The sequence below is a fragment of the Mustela lutreola genome, chromosome 1 (genome assembly GCF_030435805.1).
Source record: "Mustela lutreola isolate mMusLut2 chromosome 1, mMusLut2.pri, whole genome shotgun sequence".
NCBI classification, from domain to species: domain Eukaryota; kingdom Metazoa; phylum Chordata; class Mammalia; order Carnivora; family Mustelidae; genus Mustela; species Mustela lutreola.
In genome coordinates this window covers 85,384,446-85,403,074 of record NC_081290.1, presented here as the reverse complement: position 1 = coordinate 85,403,074, position 18,629 = coordinate 85,384,446, and the positions used below count along the sequence as shown (strand labels likewise).

At 32.5% G+C, this 18,629-nt stretch overlaps 1 protein-coding gene across 2 annotated transcripts in view; it reads left to right on the top strand.

The window, feature by feature from the left end:
* The window catches only part of FAT4 (FAT atypical cadherin 4), a 180,332-nt gene that overhangs the window by 141,523 nt on the left and 20,180 nt on the right, over positions 1 to 18,629 (top strand). For both annotated transcript variants that reach the window (XM_059168924.1, XM_059168929.1), the window contains 2 exons: positions 8,275 to 8,379; positions 13,129 to 13,436. In XM_059168924.1, the coding sequence (XP_059024907.1) occupies positions 8,275 to 8,379; positions 13,129 to 13,436 (413 nt within the window). The remainder of the gene's footprint in view (positions 1 to 8,274; positions 8,380 to 13,128; positions 13,437 to 18,629) is intronic.

Genomic DNA, 18,629 nt, shown 5'->3' with positions numbered 1-18,629 from the left:
TTGAGAATTCAGCAATAAAGATTATCTCTTTGTCCATTTTAGTACAATACACTCATTCACACATAGATTTAAAATGAGTTTATACTTAGTCCTAGAGTGAAAAATGTGTGAAGGCATTTGGTAGTAGATAGAAAATAGGGGAGCTACCAATGTGTGAGCAAAGGTCCCATATGCTGATTTCAGCATAGATATTGCTTTGCGATTGGGCATAGAACAAATTCTTCAACATAACATCCTTCTAGTTTGTTACTTTCTTTGATTTTTTACATTTAAATGTACATTGCGTACTTTTCTAAATGTAGTAATTGAAACTTTTAGGAATTCCCCTCTTTTCCTTATGAAATATACATAACATTTATGAAGTTGCTATTTAAAGCCCTGATTAAAGTTCTTTACATCATAGACACTATTATTCATTTAGTAATTCATTTAGTTCTTCTCAAAATTCAATGAAACTGTATTATTATTATTAAGGCACAAAATATTGTGTCTCTGATGGGTTAAAAGAGATTAAATAACCTGCCTCCAGTATGGCACAGAAAGTGGTCTAAATAGGTTTTCACTGTGAGCTTGGCTCTAGAGCCTCTTTTTATATGTATGTGATTCTTCCTCACACATTTATATTTGATATGGAGTATTCTGGCAAGCCCATGATATCTTTTAAGAACTTTTGTCCACTATCCTACTGGATATGCACAAAAAGCATATGAGATAGTATATTGGTATGAGATTAGTCAAGAACTGAAATTACTTCCAGACTTCCAGGTAAGAAGGTACTTAATGCTAAGAAATAGCTTGCAAAATCTTTAAACTGACTAAGAATGAAGTTTGGGAAAGTTCACCAATAACCTCAGCAATAAGAACACTGTAGGTATATCAAGAAACCACTGCCAATCATCTTGTCTACCTGCAGTCCCGCAATGAGCGAGTTCCAGAACAGTCCCTGCTTTGTCTTCACTCTTCAAATGTCATTCAGCTCTCACCCCCTGGCAGAATCTAAGCCTGAGCCCTCCTGGAAAAGATAGTTTTGTCACTTCCAGGTTGTGCAATACAGGATAAGAATGATGCTGAGCATCAAGAGATAATATCTGGCATAGAAAGAATGTAGAAAATTCAGCTTACATTCTGTGACTCTAGAGTCAGAGCTGCCAAACAAAGATCATAGATTGTAACCTCTTTCTGTTAGGAAAGTTACTGGAAGTTACAAAATTAAGTTGAAATTACTATGGTAATTTTACATACTGCCCCTCTTCAGAGCTCATTTTAGTCTTCATTCGCACAGCTGATCAAGAATGATGTAAACAAACAAAGTTGAATGATTAATACAAATCTATTTTTTGAATTCATGCAATTCATAGTTTTAAATTCTATGTGCATAGTCCATCCAGTAAAACTAGCAGATAATTCAAGTCTGATAGTTTTATTTCTTCATTTTGTTTTATAGGAAACAATATAACAAAAAACATAGTGACAAAATCTTAATCCATACTGAATGTATTGTTCGAATGTCTTTATCTGTTTAATGTTCTTTGTAAAGGTAATCCCTGAAGAATCATTTTGAGTTAGTCCTTCCAGGTGGTCTTTACCAGCTAACCTCACTCAGGAAGATGGAGTAAATGCATCAAGACATATTAAAGTGGCTAATCAGAGCTAATGAACCATAAAACAAAACTCTTACTTAAGCATACATGTACCTCATAGAATGAACTTTTTAAAATATTCAGTCTAGTTAAGTTTACTTTTATTAATGCTAATTAAGTGCTAATGCTTTAGTAAAGCTTTACCCAAGCCCTATATATACTGAAATGTGTTTTGGACATCAGAACTATTTCCAATCACCTATGTTCTATTTATCTTTTTGAACTTTTACCTGTACTTTTTCAAGGATATTTAAAGTCTGTAGCATTACAAACTGGAACTGTGAGATTTTCTTAACTTTATGTTTTAAATAATCCTTAGATATTACCCCATAACACAAACACACAACCACCACTACCACCACTGTGTGTGTCACATAAAGTTAGAAACTGCTCGAAAGATTGGAAGAGTGAGTGGCTTATGCACTGATGAAAACCAAAAATTTTATCCTAAGAATCCTGCAGGGAGTGATTGTTAGGAGAACAGAGATTTTAGTGTGAACATCCTGTAAGAGCATAAGTACAAAAATGAATATTACAGAACTACAATAAAAAGATATGAAGGGATATAGTTATTACCACATTGCCACCAGTATATTCCTGAAATATGAATTTATCATATACATTTTTTAAATTTTATTTTAAGTTGGTAACCATAGGATCACATAATACATGTGAAATAAGGAGTTTTTTAAATGAGTGAGTGATTTAGAAAGGACGAATTTTGTTTGTATAACTTGTGTTTCTGATCTCTTCTTCTTAGTTACTGGAAAAATAACCAAAAGGAAATTGGAAAAAAAAAATACTGACACTTCACATTCAGTAACAATCACTTTATGTTTCATTATTAAAAAACTGTTCTATAATTTATTTTTGTATCATAAATGGAGCTTTGATTCACTGTAATACAGCATGTTAGAAAGAATGAATTGATTTAATATAGTATAGAGCATATGAAAAATTACTTTCAAGATTTTCACAAGGTTTAATAATACCAGAAATTACATTATTGTCAACATACCTTAGTAAATCAAAAGAAAATATCTTTCATATTATTCATGCCTCAGAAGTTCAGGGAATTCTGGAGAAAATTAGCAACTTAATAACTACAAATCCAGTATTTCTTTTCCAATACAAATGACATTTCTTGAACTTAATAGAACACTAATTAGAAAGCACGATTGTAGTCAGTAACCAATTATCATTTGTCTTCCTGCTCCAGGTATCCACTGCTTGTAGCACAATCCTGCATTAAGTCATTCAGAGGAATAGATGGTGCTGTAAAATGCGGCATGTAGATAGAGCTTATTTTCAAATCTGGGTCTCTCCTAACAGAGTTAGTTCATAGCTCCTTTAACCTTTCCCATCCACTTTCACACATCTGGATGCATTTTAGGTGTGTCTTTTGGAGTAATGCCAGTGTTTATTACCATATGGAGAAGTTTTCCTATGGTCTCAAGTAAGACCTGATATTTCAGGGGAGGATGATATTTGTCCATTCATCACTTTTATGACATTTGACAGTATAAATAAGAATTTTTTTCCAGACATATAAAGTTATATACAGGGTGTGCATAGTAATTTTACTGAGAAACTTGGCAAGCATTTGCTTTTGTGAAGATGGGAGTCGTAACTGAGTCATTCTTTTAAAATCACAAGTTGTATGTGAATGTTGTCCGTGATCATGTGATCAGAACATCATAGAATATAAACAAAATCTAGTGAATAGATGGGAAACGAAATTTTCTGTGAAATACAAAAGAGTGGCTCATTTCTTATATGCATTGCTTTTCTTTAAAATATAATTTTCAATTTATGAAAGTATTAATAAGAGGCTTCCATGAGCTTAAATTCTTTTTTTTCTGCAGAAAACAAACATATTTGTAAGCTTATGATGGATTGTATGTCATTATACATCATCATCTGTAGTATCATTGAAATTGTATTTGTACATGTTTTAAAATACAAAAGTAAAACAGTTTTTTTTCCCTTTTGTTTTTCTTACTATCTCCTCTTAAACATGATATTTGCTTTCTTTTGCTGTAAAAAACATAATACTATTCGATTAGGATCTTTAGATGAGCTATCTTCATAGTTCTTTGCACAATAATAGGAAACATAAGCAGTGTGAAGAAACTACTTTCTACTAAAATAATAAAAAAGTTTGTAAGCATAAATATTTAGAATAAATAACATATATGTTAGGAAATCATATTCATTAATAATATAATCAACTTAGATATAAATTGAACTTTGATAGTTTCAGTCTCCCTTCTATGTATAAATACAATAGATCCAAAAATAGTCATTGTTGTGATCCAGTATATGTAATATATTCTAAGAATTATATGTAATATAATCTAAGAAATCATTGTATTCTCATAGGTGTTCAAATTTAACAGGTGAGAATAAATTTAGCTCTGCTTTACATAATCAGCATTAAAATGCTCTCTTGGAATGAACAGAATTCAAATGTACAGCCTTGCTGCAAAGACCACTGGTGATCACAACAGATTCAGTTTATGAACTCAGCATACCTTCTGCCCCAAACATGAAGATAATATGCTAAATTTCTTTTGTAAATTTAAACTATAACCTTCGAAAGTCTGTGGATACCCTGGCCTCCCGTGATCCGTTCATTTTCTTTTTCAGTAGTTCCCATTCTCCAAGTTCTAAGAGCTTATACTTCTCGAAGCACACTTCCTTCCATCTATGATAAAAAATTTATATCAACACATTAATTGATGAATATCAGAGCAATGAAACCAGTTTATTCTTGTAAACAGCTGCTATTATAACATATCTTAATAGAACATGGCTTTTTGTGTTCCAAACATACGGTTGCATTTCGTTGTGCAAGCCCTATCAGTATACTTGCAAGCCTCAAGACTCTGACAAAGATTGTTAATTGACTTACAGTATTAAGTTAATGACCTAATTTTGCCTTTATGGTGCACCAACAGATCAGATTTTTTTGTAGTAGAAGCATGTTCGAGTAATTCAAACTGCTGCATTCTCTGATAAACATTATGCCATTAACATGAGACTTTAAGTAGAAAGATATGTGGAGAACAATACAGAATTTGCTGCTCACTTCTTACAGGATAATAGAGCATGAACTTTCCAAATCCTAGAAATTTGCATTTCAAGGCTGTCCTTTAATTCTTTGTAAAATTATGACATCTTTCCTTCATATAAAACAGTCTTTTTAATAGTAACTTAAATGACAAGACTGGATTTTCAAACTGTGTCTTTGAATCTGGTATGGCAACCTCTTTGATATTCACTAATTAAAAAAATATACTCATCAAATGGAATACCGAAACCAAATTTTTGAGTGGTAAATAATTTATATACCAGCATATAAATATGACTAATTTTCTCAAACCCAACAATAAATTGATTTATTTAACTCCTAGCAGAGTCATTTTTTTTTTTTTTTTTACAATTTTTTATATCTACCTTCTAGAGAAAAGTGAGAAAATAAAGCCCTGGCTTAAATTAAAATGCAAAATGGAAGGTTGATTTTTTTTTTCTCTCACTAATGTCTATTTATATTGATGTATACTGGAAGAATCAGATTCCATTGAGAATTTATTTTAATTTTCGAAAATTCATTCTCAAGCTAACATTTTCTTAGTCTGTAGCTTCTTCTGCCATTTCCATAGTTTTATGTTTTAATATCCAAGAAAGTCTTACTTAATTTGGGTTTCTTTCCATCCTTAATTTTGGACTAACTGAAACAGCCTATAGTCTATATTTACATTAAACACAGATGCCTATGTTAAATTCTAATTTTGAAAGAGTATGATAACCAATTTATACAAATTACACTAAACTTCCACATAATGTTCTTTTGTTGTTATTATTATTTAAAACAAAATTTTAAAAGGCAGTCTTTTCAACAGAATTCAAAAGAAGATATATTTGAGATTTATGGTATCAAAGGCTTGTGATTTTATACACATATATTTTTTTCTTAGCGAACATATATGTCCAAATATTTGCATGACTTTTCATGACAGTGCTCCCTGAATTGGTTACTCTCTGTTCCCTGTTTCAGTCTTCCAAAAGTAAAGTTGTAATTTTGCAGCCTGCTAACTTGTTTTCATAATATTAGACTAACCACTTATAAAGTATATTAATCTATGTCCAGCTGATCCTTGAACAACACAGGTTTGACCTATGCAGGTCCAGTTATATGTGTATATTTTTGATAAATACAGTGCTACAGATGTATTTTCTCTTCCTTATCATTTTCTTAATAGCATTTCATTTTCTCTAGCTTACCTTATTGTAAGAAGACAGTATTTAATACATATAGCATACAAAATATGTGTTAATCAACTATTTATGTTGTTGGTAAGGGTTCTGGTCAAAGAAGGCTATTTGTAGTTAACTCTGGGGGAGTCAAAAGTTATATTTGGATTTTCAACTACTGGGGTTGGCTTCTTTAAAAACTCAGCATTGTTCAAGGACAACTGTACTCAATACATGCTACTTTTAATATAATTCTAAAAGAAATTTTCAAAATAGAAAAATGAAACATTACTTAGTCCAATAGCACATGTGAATGCTCTTATAGTGGAAAAAAAAATGCAAGGACTGGATGTGACTTTCTTGATAGCAAATAAGTTACTAAAAGTACAGCCAATAGGTCTTATTTATTCTCCATTGAGCAATACTAGTACTAATGAAAAAACTCCATTTCTCTAGAGGGATCTGTCAGAAATCGAGCTGGAAAACAACATAGGAGAGAGTCCTATGACAGAGCTTCTCTCTGGTGTGATATTGTACAGGCTTATAGTAAAGTTGTTCTTCCTGTTTCTCAAATGTAACTCATTGCTACAATACTTAAAACCTAATTTCTGTGCCTCTAGATTGGTAACTTGTTTATTTTCGTTATTTCCCCCTAGAATGGAAAGGTATTCTAAATATGTTACCATTTTGCCTTGTAAGGAAGTTCCCAATTTTATTTATAAAGAAAAAAATGTTGTTTATGACACGGTAATGTAGAGAAACATGTTTAGTTAACAGTGTCATGGGGTCTGACTCATGCTTATAATTTTAAACTAGAACAACTGTGGCTACATAATCAAGCCACAAAAACAGAACTGAATTAAACAAAACTTTGACTATATTTTAAGCATAGTAATCATGATGAAATGGATTATCTATGCTCAATATTAAGTCTAGTTGTGCACATAAAACTTACATGTTTTCATAAGATATTTAATAAAAGCATTAGTGCAATCATGCTAAGAAATAGAAAATAGCTTTACAGAAACAAACTATTTAATTAAACAATTAACCCCCATATCAATTAATAGAAATAAACAAAGAACTCTATAATGTCTCATTGTTTCTGGGATTTGGAAAACTAGAAAGTATTCTAACAAATAAATTATTGAAATAATCTAAAATTTATAGAAAAGTGGCATTAGAACACATTTAGATTTACATTAAAAAATTACCACCACCACCACCGCGGAAACAAATAGGACTGGCCATTTACTCTACATTGGCCTACCTAGAGGTTGGCTATTCAGTTACAGCTTTGCAAAGCCTGGATATGGGAGCAGACCTACACTGGCCTGTGCCATAATTTTATAATTTCTTTGGAAAAATATTAGCCTTCAAAAGACTTTTCTTCATCTATGAAATGTAAATGTTTTCTGTTGCTTGGATTAATCTCGCCCACCGGAATGGAAATGCAATGTTCTAACACTTACCTGGTGTGTGTGTGTGTGTGTGTGTGTGTGTGTGTGTTGACTGCCATACCCTATCTTCTAGCCTTCCTGGCCAGTAATAGGCACTCAGTTAATATTAGTTGACTCAACTTGAGATGACCTATGAGGATATTTTATAAACTGAAAAATATGCTGGTTAGGTATTAATGTTAATGTTTTAGGAAAAAGACAAGGTATACGTAACCTGTAGCCAAGAATAAATATTAAGAATTGGAAATACATGATGTGTTTTCTGATTTCTTACTCTGTTTTATAACAGATATGTGTCAGTGAAGTGATATTTCTTGAAAGTGAAAGTATTTTAGTTTGACAGGCTAAATGAAGCCTTTGCTTACCTTCAAAAAATCCGAGTTGAGGAAATCTCTACAGTGAGAATTTTACTGTAAAATTTCAAATCTCATTATAGAATTGAAAAGGGAAGTAACATTGACAAGAGAAAATAAATTCAGTGAAAACATTTAAATATGTTCACCATTTGTGATTTTCCTGAAAATAGTACTTCTTTCCAAGATGTAAATTTCCTAACTATTTCATGTAAATTATGTAAATTATTTCCTAACTATTCTAATGCACATCTTTACAATAGGATAACTAAATAAGATTTTGAACTGAGAGGTATTCCAATTTTCTCATGTCAAGGGAAATATTCTTACATTTCTGTTCTCCAAGATATGATCTCTCAGAACAGATTTTTAAAAATTTTTTATTTTTTAAATTTGTTTTCAGTGTACCAGAATTCATTGTTTATGCACCACACCCAGTGCTCCATGCAATATGTGCCCTCCATAATACCCACCACCAGGCTCACTCTTTTACATATGGTTATGAAGTAATGGTATTAATATGTTTATGCATAAGATTTTTTTAACGAGTTTGATACTTTTCAGGTAAAATGTGTGAATCTTCCGTCAACTACTGTGAATGTAACCCCTGCTTTAATGGTGGTTCCTGCCAAAGTGGTGTGGAGTCATACTATTGTCATTGTCCATTTGGTGAGTACAGTTTAGATGTTGATACAAAATACCAATCTGTTTTGGCTCCTGGTTTAGCAATTCGATTTTATCGTGGCCATGAGTGATTAAGAAAATATTAGTTGTTTTACACAGGAGGTTTTAGCAAAATGAAATTACAAATGTTTAATATTGTTTAAAAAGTTTACTACAGAAATGCCATTGAATGCCATTGAATATATTGCTTCAGTTACTACTAGAGAAGTAATGAACTCAAGATAATTGAATTTGATATTGTCTCCTCTGGACATTTCCCCTCAAATATTTATGGATGACTTCTTTTTAGCCTGGAACCTATCAAAGAAAAAAATCTTTTAAGCATTATCTGACATCACTCTCTATTTAAAATCTTTAAGGATAATTAACCAAAGTGTTTTCTGTTTTGTTTTGCTGCTTTTCGTTTTTACATTAATTAAACCACTTCTGATAGAAGGATCAGTAACTAGATGTGCAGTTTTCATGATATGCTTTTTCTAGATACTACCAAATAACGAATCATAATTCAGACGAATGTGTTCTTTTGAGAAAGAGTTATTAAAATTCTTCTGTACACATTTATATTTATCCACCATTATGTAATGAACTAAAAGATTCCTTTCAGATCTCACTTAGATGTTACCCGCACCGGGACAGCCAAAGACTCTGAGAATAGCTTTGGAAAGAGCTTTTATTTTAACTTGGATTGTTTCATCAGTTTGTGATTACTACTCTACAGTTTGAAGGATACTTTACCCTACAATATATTATTCATCTCCAGATGTCCAACAGTAATTAGAGACCCTATCTCTCTCCATAAACAAGAGAGGAGAAAGATGTTTTTCTAGTCTTTCCTTGAGCCATCACTGAGCTATACGGACTTTCAAAAGGGACTCTCAATGTACAGTTGCAAATAGAGCTTCAAAAGAATCTGAGGTTTCTAGTAATAGTAAAATGTAGTGTGACTGTAACTGGTTTTATTTTTATAAAGCACAAAATCAATAGAATGATAAAGAAAAACAGATTTTAAGTATCTAATTGTGACCAATGCATTTTAGCAATGGTTCTGAGGCCCAGAAATAGAGAGCTTTGTCTAAAGTCAAAAAATGAAAACAAAGCAAAACTATCCCAAGGTGATATAGCGACTAGAATACAATTTTATTTTCAGTCCTGTATGACATTTACAGTATCCTGCTTTTTAAAATTTCTCTGAGGGCGCCTGGGTGGCTCAGTGGGTTAAGCCGCTGCCTTTGGCTCAGATCATGATCTCAGGGTCCTGGGATTGAGTCCCGCATCGGGCTCTCTGCTCAGCGGGGAGCCTGCTTCCTCCTCTCTCTCTGCCTGCCTCTCTGCCTACTTGTGATCTCTCTCTGTCGAATAAATAAATAAAATCTTTAAAAAAAATATTTCTCTGAGATTCTCACCAACAATGCCTCTGAAGCAGTGAAAAGCAGATTAAAGTCAAAATAAGCACAACTTTAGATCTCCCAAAACTTCTTTCACTAATCTCTTATAATCCTAAAAGGTGCTGCTTTCCACAGATAACCACAAGCAGGTTTCATGGTTTAACTTGTGTTTGGAATGAAAGATAAAGGGGTTGGAATAGAAAGTGGACAAAATTAATTTTAAGTGAATGAAGAAAGGTTTTTACATTTTTAAAAATTCCTTTACATTGTAGTTACAAATATGAGAATTTAAGATAGTTGTTTTCAATAAGAAACCAATCATTGCTGCAGTGTAGCTGAAGCAACGATCATTGCCCATTGGGCAAAAGTATTTTGGGGTCACCCTACCAGAGACCCCCAAGAGACTAACTCAGCAATATAAATTAGAGACAGATTGCATGCAACTGGCAGTGCAAAATTCTCCCTCCATTTCTTCCGGTGGCAAAAAGCAAAAAAAAAACAAACAAACCCATGATTTAAACTTTTACATTGTCAGTTGGCAACAGAAGATTTATAAAAGAAAAGAAAACAGAAAACCGTGTAACAATAATACATGACTTGAGACTAGAGAGATAGAATTAAAAGGACAAAGTATTTTCCTTTTCAGATTGAATGTGGGTGAAACATGCAAATAGAAATGACAGCTGGAATGCCTCAAACAAATATCTGGAGGTACTTACACATGCATCCTATAAAACAACATCTTAACTATAATTCTGAAGTTGGACAAAGAATTTGCACTGTTTACTTTCTCATCAGTGAAAGATTTGTTTAGATTTTTAAAATTTTTTTAGATTTTTATTTTTTTTAAGATTTTATTTACTTATCAGAGAGAGAGGGGGGAGAGAGCAAGCACAGGCAGACAGAACGGCAGGCAGAGGCAGAGGGAGAAGTAGGCTCCCTGCTGAGCAAGGAGCCTGATGTGGGACTAGATCCCAGGACGCTGGAATCATGACCTGAGCCGAAGGCAGCTGCTTAACCAACTGAGCCACCCAGGTGTCCCAGATTTTTATTTTTTTTAGATTGTAATTTAGAAAAACATAAAGTGCTTAGGATTTATAAAGGGTGCCTGCATAATGATAACTTCCTATGTATGTATCTATATATATATATGTGTAACTACCCACACACAGAATATTCCTTATTAGAGTAATTTAAATAATTTCTCTTGATCTTTATGTAGTTTTATTTCCTGGTATTTCATTTGAAGGGCTATTTAAAAATCTTCCTTAGTTTTTATTTTATTTCAAAAAGAAAAATCTACCTTTCTCTAGAAATAATAACAAAACTCTTTAAGAAGAAAAGTATTCCATAAACAAATACTTTCATGTTTGAAATATCTGAATCAATTTGTATCAAGAATCAATTTGAATAAAAATAGAGGACACCTTGCTAGGATCTATATTCTGTCAACATATATTTATATTCCGTTTTTTAAAAAGATTTTATTTATTTGTTTGGGAGAGAGCACAAGTAAGGGGAGGGGCAGAAGGAGAAGCAGACTTCCCTCTAAGCAGGGAGCCCAATGTGGGGCTCCAACCCAGGACTCTGAGATCATGACCTGAAGGCAGATGCTTAACTGACTGAGCCACCCAAGGGTCCTATATTCAATTTTTTAAAGGATTTATTTATTTATGATAACGAGAGAGTGAGAATGAGCCAGGAAGGGGCAGAGGGACAGGGAGAAAGAAACTTTAGCAGACTCTGTACTCAGCACAGAGCCTGATGGCGGGCTCTGTTTCACGACCCTGAGATCACCACCTAAGCTGGAACCAAGAGTCAGATGTCTAAACTACTGGGCCACACAGATATCTCTATATTTAATTTTTAAGCCCATTTTCATATTTTTATTAAAACTTAATCAGGAGACGCCTTAGAGAACACATAGTACAAATTTATTTTTCCTCAATAATTTATTTCTTTGTATAGTTCATCTTTGCTTTTTCTTTAACTTTGGTTATGCTTTCTGCAAAAATGATATAGCAAATGTATATCTAATAAAAAACTTTTAAATTTTGTTGTATATATGTTTTATACATTATATAAATTAGAAATGTAATACCATGTGATATATAATATATATTTTTGATATACTATATAAATAAATTTCTGACATTTCATATATATAATATATATAATTCCTATAATTTCTTTGCTTTTTAACTTCAGTTAATGTTTAAAAATAAATAATATGCATATTTCCTACATATTGATAACGAATATTATCTCAGTTTTAACAAAGCAGGAAAAGATAACACAGCTTTTATAGCAGCTTCTAGGCCTTTTTAATTTAAAGAATATTCAGATAAAAGATGTGGTGCAGTCAAAACAACTACACAATCAGGGGATCTGGCCTCAAATTTTGGCTCTGTCGCCTATAGTTCTGTGACCTCAGGCAAGTTTTAAATATTCTGTAAAATGATGGTATTAGTTTCTTCTAGCTGAACAATTCCCTGACTCTAAATTTAATGCATTTATGAGAGATGTACAGCCAAAATTAAGGAATGGAACCTTTGCAAGTTAATAAGAATCATACTATTTTGGCATGGGTTAATTTTCCAATCATTTGCTACAGTCGACTAATATTTGTGGGAAAAGAATTTTGGCGTAGCACTGTAACATCAATAAAACTCATTTTTCAAGTAAAAAAGGAACCAGCCCAAGTAAGTGGGAATGCTGGATTTCAGAAAAAGCAGAAGGCTATTTTAAAGTAGCCTGTCATAAATCATACCCAAAGAAGGTATAAAACAAGAAACAGATAAAATCTTGAGACAGTTATTTCCTTCCCTAACAGCAGTGATTCCCATCCCTGATCTTACAACTCTTGAAAATACCACGAAGACAGGGACTGATATTTTTCAAGGTCAAAACAAAATTTACCATCCTTAATTGAATTGAAATTGTTTTTGAGAATTATATATTATAAAGGAAGTATCAATTGAAAATTACAGCATGTTAAAATTTTGAAAAGTTTGACAAACTAGTTTTGAAAGGTTTCCCGGAAAGACATCTCTTCAGACATAATCCATTCCACTAATTATAGTTTTTACAAATGGGACCTACTTAAATATGTTCCTAGTTGGCCAAAAAAAAAAAAAAAATACAGCAGTTCTCAACTCTTGTGTGCTTTAAAGATCTTTAACTTGTTCTATTTTAATTTAATTTAGACAGTTTTCTTTGGGGCATAATATTTAAAAAGCTTGTTAAAAGCATGATTCAATATTGTAATTTGAAATTATCCTAATCAAAGCCATTTACTAACATTTCACTGGAATTTCATGTGTTAATTTATCAATTCTCCCATCTACAGGTGTCTTTGGAAAACACTGTGAGTTGAATAGCTACGGATTTGAGGAGTTATCATACATGGAATTTCCCAGCTTGGACCCCAATAACAACTATATATATGTCAAATTTGCAACTATTAAAAGTCATGCTTTATTGCTTTACAACTATGACAACCAGACAGGGGACCGGGCTGAGTTTTTGGCCCTTGAAATTGCTGAAGAAAGATTAAGATTCTCTTACAATCTAGGCAGTGGTACATATAAACTCACCACCATGAAGAAGGTGTCAGATGGACATTTTCACACTGTAATCGCCCGGAGAGCAGGAATGGTAAGACATTTCATTCTATATTAAAACTTGTTTGGGGCGCATGGGTGGCTCAGTGGGTTAAGCCGCTGCCTTCGGCTCAGGTCATGGTCTCGGGGTCCTGGGATTGAGTCCCGCATCTGGCTCTCTGCTCAGCAGGGAGCCTGCTTCCTCCTCTCTCTCTCTGCCTGCCTTTCTGCCTACTTGTGATCTCTCTCTGTCAAATAAATAAATAAAATCTTTGAAAAAAAAAAAAAAAACTTGTTTAATTGTTGTATATCTGGTCAATCAAGCCTTCAAGTTAAAGCATGAATTGAGGTGCAAACTTGACCAGTTTTGTTATGAACTATAGCAGCAAAGAGGTAATTTCTTGCTTTTGCTCATGACAACTATTTGTCACAAAGAACAACTTGTCTCAAAAGCAAAGGAAGGTAAAAAATAAATAAAACATCTTATTGCATAAACTTTTCATTTTATACATTTCCTATATATGTTTAAGGCCACGTCAGAACTGTACTTAAAAAGGCTACTTTTCTAAGTATCCCAGCCCTGACTGAACAAACCATTTAAAAACAAATGAAAAACTTTTGTACAAATAAATTATTGAAAAAGATGCTGCTAGCACATATTCCAATATAGTAGATAGCAATCCTTATTGTACTCCCATTTCAAGGTGTTGTCATCTGTGAGGTCTATGACATGGTATGAAAATGAAATTTTGTTTGTTGATTATCTAAGGTATTTTCAGAACTATAAATTCAGTTATATTAGAGATTTCCTATTATATGCTATTTAATTATATGGCTCTCGTATTACAATAAGATGGTACATATTTACTTAGTGTTTATGTTCATTAAACAAGTATTTTCCTTTATAAAGGAAAATTCATGGTATATTTTCCCTATTAGTGTTTGAAAACATTTGATATAGAACAATAGATTGGAAAGACTTATTTATTTATGTATTCATTTATTTACCTTCCCAACTATCTTTTCATGGATTCCCCCTGTTTTCAACAATAATCAAGGTTTTTTGAAAAAGTAAATGCTAACAAAACTGTTTTAAAATATTCCTGGATTTTATATCAGGCTTTTAAAATTATAATTTCTTTTTAAAATTTACATTTTGGGGTGCCTGAGTGGCTCAGTGGGTTAAGCCCCTGCAGTTGGCTCAGGTCATGATCCCAGGGTCCTGGGACTGAGTCCTGCATGGGGCTCTCTCCTCAGTAGGGAGCCTGCTTTTCTCTCTCTCTCTGCCTGCCTCTCTGCCTACTTGTGATCTCTCTCTGTCAGATAAATAAATAAAATCTTTAAAAAATGTATTAAAAATTTAAAAAATTAAAATTTACATTTTACACTTCAAAAGAAATAGAATTAAAAAAACATGAAGTCATGTGTTAAAATAAACATTAGCCAAAAGAACAAAATAAATGCTCTGAAATAATTTTTAAATGAAGACACTTGGCAGGCGAGAATTCTACCACTGAACCACCAATGCAAATGAAGACACTTGGGATCTAAAGACTATAGTTTTATCTCTTAGCTTTGTGGCAATCCTGAAAAACATAAAAAATATAATAAGTTATGTAGTTCTGAAACTGATCAGATGAATCATATATTTGTCTAATGATATAAGTATTTTTAACACTAACTTTTGGGAACACTATATTATTGGACTATATATAAGCAACTTGCAAAAAGAACATAGAAAATTTTTTTTTACCATGTTTTTGTTATTTTTTCTGTGATCCATAGTTTTAAAAGAATAGTTTTTGTGTCCTTTATAATTATAAATTTCATAAATACATAAGACTCAAGCAATCTTATTATATTATTTTTTTTGGCAAATATAGATAACAAACAGTCTTTATCAAAAGATGAAATTCTCTTTGTATTTAGGAGTACTTTAAATCCATGCGTTTTGGGACTTTTTTAATGACATCAAATACAATGGCTTTTCTCTCCTCTGGTATAAAGTAGGTAAGAAGATTTAGACAATGTTTTAAATAAAGAAATATTTTCATATAAGGAAAAAAAAAGAACAGTGATGGGTCTAAAGATGACCTGATGATTGTATCATCACTGTCAAGGTTAGATGTTTGGATATTCATCCACGGATATCCCCATATCTGCTGTGCTGCATTCAGGGTTCTACCAGGTTGTTAGATGAGCCTATTGAAATATATGTAAGAGGGGGCCTGGGTGGCTCAGTGGGTTAAGCCACTGCCTTTGGCTCAGGTCATGATCTCAGGGTCCTGGGATCGAGTCCCGCATGGGGCTCTCTGCTCAGCAGGGAGCCTGCTTCCCTCTCTCTCTCTGCCTACTTGTGATCTCTCTCTGTCAAATGAATAAATAAAATCTTTTTTAAAAAAAAGAAATATATGTGAGAAAACAATAAAAGTATTAGTGAAAATTCAGGAATCATTTTCAATATGTGTTGTCTTCCTTTTTCTTATAAACTTGGTGTTAATGTTTGATGACTATAACTTTTTTCTAATATATTTAATTTATAAAATGTTTACTTAACAAAATTACCCCTAACAATCTGAAAATGAGATAAAAACAAGAGTAAAATTTAGTAATATTAATTACAGTATAAAGCTGTGATATATGAAAAATAATTTATTTAAAAAACTCTACTTGGAAAGTACTCATTTGGAGCCTTGATTTGATAGTAATTCAAGGAGGCTTTGTTTATTGGAAAGGGGTTGAGCAGAAAATAAAAACTTGGTTTATAGATGGGAATAATATCTCTACCTTTTTTATATTAATGCAAAGATTAATATAAATTATTCTAAAATTTTATGTATTTGATATTAAATAAGTGTTTGATAAATGTTAGTCATCCTAAGTTTCCAACAATACTGACTCATACAGCCTTTTGGGGTTAAAAAAAAATGTTTTACTTAATCTCAATAAAGTTTTAATTATGAGTAGTGCCTAAAAAGTCACACTGAATTCAGTGAATCCTAATAGAGGTATAACTAACAAAACTTGGAAATAATACTTTTTTTAGACTAGTTTTAAGTCAGTATGCTCATTTATGCCTGAGATTTTTAAAACCAGCCTAATACCAAACTAGTTTGCTCAGAGAAGAACCTCTAGGAGAATACAGATTTAGAAAATTATGAAACTCCTGATGATCAGTTTATCCCAGCATTATGGAACCTGACAGAATTAGAACAAACGTGAGGTCCGCTATCTGTGTTGTGTTAGGTCTTCCATGAGCCGTAGTAATTTCCTAATAATGACAGGACCCTAATGGGGCATAGCAGGTAGCACCTCACCCCGATTCTCTCCAAGCATATGTGAGATAACCATTTTGCTAAGATGTTGTCAACAGATTTTTATGTAGAATAGATGATTTTATCTGATGACCTCCCAGGTCCCTTTAAATTTCGTTAAGATTTAATTCTATCGAACTAACCTTTGGGAGCAAGAGGGAGAGCAAAGAAAGAGGTACTGTGTGCCTGCCAGAATGGATAGAGAACAAATGCTTTCCGTTCATTTGCACTATGTGGCCATAGTCATCCAGTTTTAAAGGATACCAAATGTGGAAAAAAATACCTTTGTCATTAGTTCTTCGATGAGAGGAAAAAAAATGTCTTCCTTTTTAAAGAACATCCAAAATAAGGCCCCTACTGGATTTTGAATCTGTCATTTTCTGCAGTTCAAAGGGATTTTGTTAGAAACTGGCAAAATCATTAACTTCTCAGCTTTGAATCATTGAGTAGACAGGATAGAAACATCTCAACTTACAGCAGTACTGGTAGAAAAATTCAACGGTAACAGAAAGCGCATTTAACTCTGAAGATTAAATTGCACAAGTTGCTATTCAAATAAAACTTCCCCTCCAGCGTTCTCTCTTTGTACTGTATCATGAAGCTTTTAGAAAATGGGAAAAATATATTCACTATTAAGATTGACCAAAATATGATGCCATTATGTAAGTTGTTTTTCTTTCCTACGTGAGACATTCATAAATATCTATGTGACATTCAGTTGTTTGTGATAGCTTTAGGGATCTCTAGAATGGAGGGACACTTTGCATGGTATACAGGAATATGTTAACAATTTTGTTTTAGAAATAAAGGAATTGTGCTTGAGTCAAATAGTCAACCTAGGCAACACAAGTTGTATCACAAAAACCCAGTATTGCTTTTGGGATTGAATACCACTCAATTATTATAGAACACTGGAAAGAAATAACTACTGAAAGACTTAACTAAATAGGGCATGAATTCTTGACATAGAATTGGAAGAATAAATGTTTCCTAAGAATATTAGTATTTATTATAATTGCCTTGAGTATGTGGCCAGAAAAAGATTTACATGGCTCATGAGAATTTATTATATGGAGTTTATAGTTGGTTCTAATAATTAACTGATAGAAGTATTTTTGAATATTTTATTCAGTAGTATTTGATGCACAAAAACTATAAATTGACCTCATATATATATATATTGTTATGGACAAATATACATTGTTATGGACAATCTCTAAAAATAATACCCATTGTTGATAAACATCTAAACATAGGATGTTAAGGAAATGAATCATCCCCATATGATACAATTCAAGAAAACAGAAAACTTGATGCATTCATATGTAAATCAGGTGTAATGTTAGTCAACTTGTTTAACCTCCCTGAGTTGTTTTGGACATTTGCTTTGCTTTCATTACAATTAACCTCAAATGAAAACCATTCTTATAAATTAATACTTAGATAGTATTTATATTTTTATTATAATGGACAAAGTGGGATTAGCCCTGTTCTATGACATTCAAGTAAATTTAAGTAGAACCCTTTACTGTCTGCCTTGGTAGAAACCCTTAGTCCTTCTGTACTTCTGGATTTGGCGTTAAGCATTCTCCTGTGATTTACTGGCCATGTTCTGAAATACCACATTGGGAATATCATCCTTATAATTTCACCAACTAAATTTTGCAAAGTTTTGTCAGTTGCAGAATTTTACTGCAGTTTGGGGAACAAAGGAGGGGCATCACAATAGCATTGCAGAACACAGAATAATGCGAATATGCAACAACCTTGGTCTTAAACCGGACCACAGCCATCTCTAGCGACCATTGCTCAATATAGACAGCCCTGACTTCTGTCATATTCCTGAACCTTGTGATCATGATTTGATGACTGCATTTATTGATCAAATAGAGTATTCAGCATTATATTCTAGTGAACAGAAGACTTTTGTCTCA